We start from the raw sequence: 8,391 nt of genomic DNA, 5'->3' as shown, positions 1-8,391 counted from the left end.
AAAATTCAAATTACATATACATAAACCTTGCAAACAGATCCAAGCAATAAAATGAAACATTCATATTTACACAGGTTTTACATTAGCATACACACATATCACATAGCATATATGTACATATAATGGTGGGTAAACATATGTGGGTAACTTTGTATAGTAAAAAGAAATTAGTTGTGAAAAAAAAGACATGAAAAAGTCTTCAAACTATGAAGATGAGATAAACTGACAAGACTTTGATATATCTGTGTTCTGCGTTTTAAGTTGATCACAAAGTCGGCAATGTTTTGCATCTGTAATAAGACAAATGTTGTTGCAGATTCCATATATCCATGTTCAAATGCTCATGATTGGTAAAGTTGTTGCTATGACTCTGTGCACCATATATCAGGTAGGACAATTAAAACATTATGTTAGTTAGAAGTGTCTGGCTCCTTTGTTTCTTTTTGTTATTTTTATTAATTATTTCAAAAGTGCATAACATGTTTTGATCAACTTCATTGCCTTACTCAATCTTCTCCCAGATCTTCCTCCCCATTCTTTACTCACCCAACTTTTGGGCTGAGGAGGAAGGAAGACTTGATTGGGGGAGGGGGAGGGAATGGGAGGTGGTGGCGGGGATGAGGCAGAAATCTGTAATAATTAAATAAATTAATTAATAAAAAAAAGGAAAGATAAAAAAAATAAAAAAATAAAACCCCAAGCTCCATTTGTACTGCCTATATAGTTTTAGAGGTGTGACCATTCACAGAAACATGTTAGACAAACAATGGACCACAGCCTTAAGGAAAGCTAACTCTCCCTCTCCCAGAAGCTATCAATAACCAATAGTTCCTGAGGCAGTGGTGGTACTCTGTGACCATCTGTTCTCTTCATGTTGAGAATAGTCCTGCTTGAGCTTGTGCAGGTCTTGTGCATGATGTCACAAGTGCTGTGAGTTTATGTGCACAGCTGTCCTATTGTGTCTGGCAAATACTATAGTCCTCCAGTAATGCTGACTCTTATGTTTCTTCCATCTGCTCTTATGCAGTGTTTCTCAGGGAAAGGTAGGCATGACAGGAGGAGGAACCTTTCAAGCCATGGAAGACAAAACTTGGTGATGATATATAAAAAGGAAGAAATAGAATAATGGAACATAATCACTTTAATGGGTCGGGAAATGGGAGGACAAGCAAAAGGAGGGAGTATGAGGAGAGATAACACAAAGACTTTCTGAAAAAAATCATTTAAAAAACCTCTACTGCAGAAGATCCCTAAAGTGTAAGCATATACACATAAGCTTATTCTCTTAACACAACTTGTTTCTAAGATTTAAATCCCAGAGAAATTAGAAAAAAATAACAGTGACCTGTTATCTGAAATAGGACACAAAATAAAAAGGAAATAACTGGCTTACAAGAATTGAGAAGCTGTCCTTGAAAGAAATAAAAAAAGCAGGACATTTTGAGAAGGAAAATATTTTCATGAGAATTTTTTTTCATATAACTTCTTTAGAGCAAATTTGACATCTTTATTTCTCAGGCTGTAGATCAATGGGTTCAGCATGGGAACAACAATGGTATAAAAGACAGAGGACACTTTCCCTTGGTCCATGGAGCTGACTGATGATGGCTGTAAGTACATGAATGCAGCAGATCCAAAGAAGACAGCGACAGCTGACATGTGTGAGCTGCAGGTGCTGAAGGCTTTGGACCTGCCTTCTGTGGATTTAATCCTGAGGATGCTGGTAATAATGAAGATGTAAGAGCTCAGGATACTCAGTGTAGGGAAAAGGATATTAAAAGCACTAAAACACAGAACTACAACTTCATTGATAAAAATGCTAGAGCAAGAGAGCTCCAAGAGTGGGAAAAGATCACAGAAGTAATGGTTTATTACATCAGCCTTACAAAAATGCACTCTTAGCATGCAGACTGTGTGAGCAGTGGCACCGATCAAACCCACACCATACACCCCAAATATCATCCAGAAACAGACTTGATAGGACATCATAGCATTGTAAAGCAATGGGTTACAGATGGCAACATAGCGGTCATAAGCCATTGCAGCCAACATATGACATTCTGATATAACAAAAATGAGAAAGAAATAAAGTTGAGTCATGCATTCAGGGTAGGAGATGATGTTCTTCACTGCTACAAAGTTTACCAGCATTTTGGGGGTAATGACAGTGGAATGACAGAGGTCAATGAAGGACAGACTGCAGAGGAAAAAGTACATGGGGGTGTGGAGGTGGGAGCTGAGCAGTATCAGAGTGATCATGCCCAGGTTCCCCACCATCGTTACTGCATAGATTCCAAGGAAGAGGAAGAAGAGAAACAGCTGTAGTTTTGGTGCATCTGTCAATCCAGCAAGGATGAACACAGTGACTGTGGAGTGGTTTCCAGTTCTCATTTCTTTTGGAGATTCTCTGTAGGAAAGGAAAAAAAATAAGATAAGCAATACCTGTCCTATCACATAATAGGGTGAGAAACTGAGTTCAAACTTTTTCATACATGTATCTCCAAGTTTCATAGCTACTTTCTTATCTTATTAGTTTAGGTATTAGAGGTTCAAAAGTATAATACTCAGAAATAGATAAATATAAAACATACCAATCACTGTTTTTGATCTACATTAGGAGAATACATTAGTACTCATTCCATGAACAACCAAAGAGAGATCTGATGGTTTGAGTGGAGTTTTCTAAGAACTTTTCAAGCCTAATTTAAAATTCTCACAATCTATGTACAGAGACAATGCTTTCCCATGTTACAATCATAGTAACTCACAAACACATTAGTAGTAACTATACACTGCATTTCAATGGCTCAAAGACATTTCATGAGTAGCCAACAACATAGCCTGTTTACTATACACACTTATTTTACATTGCAACAGAGGGTCAAGTTATGGCAGCCAGGCAAAATAATGAAAGAAAAGTCATCTTAGTTGAACAGTCAGGAGGGAATAAAACCACCTTTACATGTAAATGAATTGATCTCTTATACATTTTTTTAAAAAAAAATCTCTGAGAAAGAATTACTGAAAGTAATTTCTGGTTTTCAAAAAGTGGGACCCAAGATCCATGGAAAAACTAACCAGCCACTGTGGAAATCACTGTAGAGAAATGGGTAATAATGGAGCAAAAAAGATTAAGCAGGAGTGAGAATGGAAGGGCAGGATGGAGGAAGGAATTAAAGAGGAATGAAAGACTAGGAGTAAAGACTTTTAAAAAAGTCAGATGGAAACCTACTACTGGAGAAGCCTTCTAAAATGTATACATATACACATGTAAGAGTAATCTAGGTGGAGCTACTATATATTGAAAAGCGGCAAGTACTGACTTGGAAGATTTGCCCCTAACAGGTAGCTTGCACTGTGTTAGAAAAACTTACGGACATTTCTGGAGGACAAGAGTAATCACTAATCTTAATCATCTTTGAACCTTGCAATGAACAATAATGATTGACCTGGTGTTGAGGGCCAAAAGGCCTTGTGCACGCAGATAAGCACTGGAGAAGCCAGGAGAGTTCAACACACAGCTTATCTCCTCAATGGAGTGGAGAGGCATAGCTGATCTTTCTGGAATGCTAGGAAAGATGTAGTTTTACAACCTGGTGACCCTTTGTTGTCTGATGAGATAGAATCTGCCTGTATCTCCGGACTTTCTATTTTTACCCATCCAAAACCAAAAAGCTCAGTGGTATTTGCCTGTTATGTTCAAGAACTTATACTTGATTATTACTACTAAAAATAAGTAAACTTAAATAAAAGTTTAATGTAATAGAATAAATGAAGAGTTGATGAAGCAAAATGTGTAGAACATGCAACACATGGCACAATTTTCACTTTCACTGCCCCTTCCTCCCTCTTCTCTTCTCCCCCAGACAACCTCTACTGCATAACAGTTGTCCTAACATCCCTTGGATTCATTTTACAGATTAATGGAGCATCAGAAAATATAGGAATGGTTTAAGGTGAGAACGTTAGTTTGCTAACGGTATTGCTGAAGTGTGATCAATATGCAGTGGTCTACGTATATTTAATCAAATACAGTTTGATCAATTGGGACATACACACACACCAATGATGTTGTAAACATTATCAGAGAAATCAATACTTATTTCACTAATCAACATTTTCTTTTATCATATTATGATTCTTGATCAATTGTTTCATCAAGATGATTAATATTGTGTGTACTGTATTTTGAGTGTACATTTCCATATTGCCCATAGGTAACCCAATTAACATTCGTAAAGACTTACAAATGTTGAATATATCCAAACTGTCTCTTGAAATTTCTGTCCTCTCATAATCATTACATATTTTCTGCTTGAGTGAATTAGACTTACCTTATATTCCTAGAAGCATTCAGTATTTTTCCTGTAGTGGCTGGCTTATTTCACTTAGCACGGTACCTTTCAGATTTATTCATGTGTGTGGAAGCTGGAATGTGAATAACACTAAAACAACAATTTTCATGTGAAAACAAATGGTTTCACAAAATTCTAAAATATACTAGTAATTCAAAGTGATTTATTAGAAGAAATGCTGTATCTAAGCAAAGTGATAATAACATACAATGATGAATTGTGTTTAGTTTCTCAGTATATTTTGTGATAGGGCTTATAAATTATAATTACACACTATAATTCAAGAATATTTGAAAGTATCTTACACTTAGTATTATATAACTAGTAAAACAAGATTGTGTTTATCATGCTATTTTTTTTCAGAAAAGTACTGTATAGTCTTTGAGATCCATTTTGTGTTAATATCACAATCTCTCACCAGTAAGCACACCTGTAAGAAGCACTAGCTTTAATACATGAGAAATATTTTAAATTGCCATTTATGACATTTCTATCATGTCTTGAGAACAGGGTTCCTGGAGATCCTCCAACATTCTGGTCATGGAACATGCTAGAGCACATGGAACTCAAATACTCACTTTCTCTCCACTTGGAAACTAGGTGAGAATTGAACAAAAGGATCCCGTCAGTGAAATGGCGCTGGAGGTTGGGGGTGCTCGAAGTCCACAGTAAAATCCTCTGGCTCTTCTTTACTTATGAGATGACAATGAAAATTCATATTCTGAGTAGTTCTTATGAACATGAAAAATCCATTGCTGTGATTCTCCTCATAGCTTCCTAAGGTCTTACAAATCTTTTACAAAGATTTTAAAGTATAAGAGCTGTCAAGTTATGTTGAAGGAAGTCCTTCTAGATTCCCTCTCCTTAGGGATGAGCTATTAGTGCTTGCAATTAGGGTTTCCTTTGTATGTTACTCTAATCCCTTGGGTTCAATTCTCTGTGTTTTCAAATTGTAGAAATCATTATACTAAGGGCTAGAATCTAAGATCCAGCAGATGTTGTTGTAAAAATCTTTTTATTAGCTTTATTTATTTGTTCGTTCATTCACTCACTCATTCATTCATTCATTCATTCATTCAGTGTGTGTGTGTGTGTGTGTGTGTGTAGGCATTATACAATATATGTATAAAGGTCAGAGCACCATTTGTGGCAGGCTGTATTTTCCTTCCAACATGAAGTTCCTGGGGTCAAGTTAGCCTCAACAGCAGGCAATTTTAAAGACTGAACAATCTTTCTGGTGTGTTAGAGATCTTTATGACAGCCCTTTTCATCTGAAAGCAAACCAAAAAATTTGAGGCCATGAAGTCAATATTTTTCTGCTAATTTAAGGCTTTTAAAAACAAATAATAATTCGTAATTGTTATTATGGTTTATTCTTTTTATGTTATATTATCATTTTAAAAGCAACTTGATATTTAATCTTAATGAAGGAGATGAGGACAAACAGGTCTTAAGTAACTTTGGAAGTGAGTAGAGATTGGAGAATTAGATACAAAATAAATGTTGTAATCATTTCTAAGTGTGTGGGTGGCATATTCTGAAAATACTGCTTTCAACGATATGGTTGATAAATAATTGGACTGTGGATAGTGGCAATCATATTTCTTGAAATGAAATGGAATGGAATTAATAAATTAGCAATGAGCATTTCAAAAGTGATCCATATGGGATTAAAAAGAATAGGAAACTGTTGTATGAACAATATACAGATGATTATATACAAAAATATACATGCAAATTCAGATAATGTAAATATATCTTTATGTGAGAATTTCTAAATACACACATATTTCCTAGTTTAGAAATTAGATGCAATGGTGTCAAAGTAGTAAGGAACACACCCGGCTCCCATGGGTAAACCAAGTGTACAATACTTTTCTCCAATAAACATCTAGAGGGACTTGGAGAAAAACACATTAGTGCATAATAGTAATTCTGGCCATGGTAATTAGAAGACCTTTTAGAACATATTCAAATGCCACAAGAACTAGAATGCAAAATCAAAATGGTTGGAGATCTAAACCCCCGCCCCCAAAAAATGGTTGGAGTATTTCAAAGGGGTCCAGGCATGATGATAGAAGGGTGTTTCTTATAGCCAAAGAGGAAAAATGATTAGCAATAAAACAAATGCACTAGTAATGGAATATAAATTAAAATATAAATAATATCCATACATGTAAATTGATTTAAGTAAGTGTTAAAAATAAATTAATGATATTCAGTGACAAACAGCAAAAAGGAATTATACACATTTATATAAGTTTGATTGTCTCAAATGAGTGTCACATTATCAATCGCCTATTCCATAGGGTTATTCGTACATCATCATCAAGCGTCATAGGAAAATAGGTCTTCCATCTAACTAGACACTGAGCACAGTTTACTCTGTTCTTTGATGGTCACCTTGACTGCTGTCAGATTGCATGTGCTACACATGTACTCTTTATATTTACTTACAATTTGAGTTACTCATCATTGTCAACCAAATTTCACAACTTATATGTAGCTGCTCTGCCAATCCATCCTTGTCTTACCAACTCAATTTCATCACTCTCATAAACAACCCAATATCCCACCTTGTGAAATTTCATTACCAACTCTACCCCATGAGAACAACTTCCTATATATACAGCCCTCAGCTCCATAAAATCTCCTAAAATCAAAACATCTATAATAATTCAATTAGAACCTCAAGACTCAGGATACTCCTCCATAGCCATAGCAGTTGTAGAATCAAATACAATTAACATACCATCCAAATAAATTTCAAAAACCCATTAAACCTAAAAATGAGTTCAGCTAAACTTATGACAACCAAACAACCCATATGCCTGCTAATAATTAAATCTAATCTCCCCACAAATAGGTGAGGGCTTTAATGCACATAACAAATACCCCATTAAAGATATTAAATTAAAATGTAATTAGTAATTACTTCTACATAGCATTTAATCTGACTAATGACATGAAAAATTATTGCTGTATTTTAAATATAGAAACACTAATGACTAACATTTGAAGAAAAAGAAGCAATCATTACTCAAAATTACCAACCACTCTTTTATTTACCCCAAATTCCACCTAATAGTTCAATGTGGTGAAAACTTTGGTTCCCTTTTTTGTTTTAGCCTAACCTGACAAAGTCTCACCAGTCCACTCCTAACCATCTGACAGTAACAGCATTATCATCAGTACTTGTGTTTGTCAACTGTTCACTGAGCCTCACTGTCTATGAAGGGGAAAAATGGTAACTGCCATGTAAAGCAAGCCTGAAATAAGCCTAAGCAAGTTGTGCGGGATGTCCTGTACCCTTGAAAACATAAAAAAAGAGGCATGCTGCTTTCGTTCTTAGGAGATGGATGCATCACATCTCCACTGTGACAATGCCAATATTAATAAATGTTTGCCTTAAAGTGACCAGTAATGACTCTGGATACAGTGCGATGAGAACTGAACTTTTTTCTTACACACACACACACAAACACACACACACACACACTCACACAAACGCGTGTGTGTGCACACAAACGCATACAAAATTATTCTCCATCTAAACAAATGTACTTCATTCTGCTCTTCTGTAACACTCTACAAAATATCTTAACTATCAAAACCATCACAGGCAGCACAAACAGATTTTAGAGGAGCCTGAGATGTAGAAAAACCAATGGGAATCTGAGATTTAAATAGGAAAGAAAAGGCATTAGCAAAAACAAAGAACAGAAACTTGTTCTTATTTACCCAGGAAAAGTTCAGGCAGTGTTCCCATAGACCCATGATTTCAGTTGTTGATCCCCAACTAGTATCTCTATTTGGGAATTTAGAAAAGTTGTAAGGTCAAGCCTAGCTGGAATCATTAAGTGAGTCCTTGAATTTGCATTACTCTGGCCACAAAGGTCAGAGTACTTTGGCCTCTTCCTAGCTTACTCTGGATTCCAGTTGTCTTGCTTCCGGTTGTCTTTAATGGAAAGTGCTTTGCTGTGCTGTTTTGAACCCAGGATCATTAGCTGAACTCTTTGAGACTAGGAAACAAAAC

General features: G+C 35.7%; 1 protein-coding gene across 1 annotated transcript; it reads right to left on the bottom strand.

Moving 5' to 3' along the window:
* Positions 1–1,458: 1,458 nt before the first annotated feature.
* LOC130872938 (olfactory receptor 150-like) lies at positions 1,459–2,391 on the bottom strand. The gene has a single exon (XM_057767345.1). It carries the CDS (start codon positions 2,389–2,391, stop codon positions 1,459–1,461), a length of 933 nt encoding a protein of 310 aa, XP_057623328.1.
* Positions 2,392–8,391: the final 6,000 nt, after the last annotated feature.

This window comes from Chionomys nivalis, chromosome 4 (assembly GCF_950005125.1).
Source record: "Chionomys nivalis chromosome 4, mChiNiv1.1, whole genome shotgun sequence".
NCBI lineage: Eukaryota > Metazoa > Chordata > Mammalia > Rodentia > Cricetidae > Chionomys > Chionomys nivalis.
Note: the sequence above shows the minus strand (reverse complement) of the source record. Positions and strands in the feature narration are given on the sequence as shown.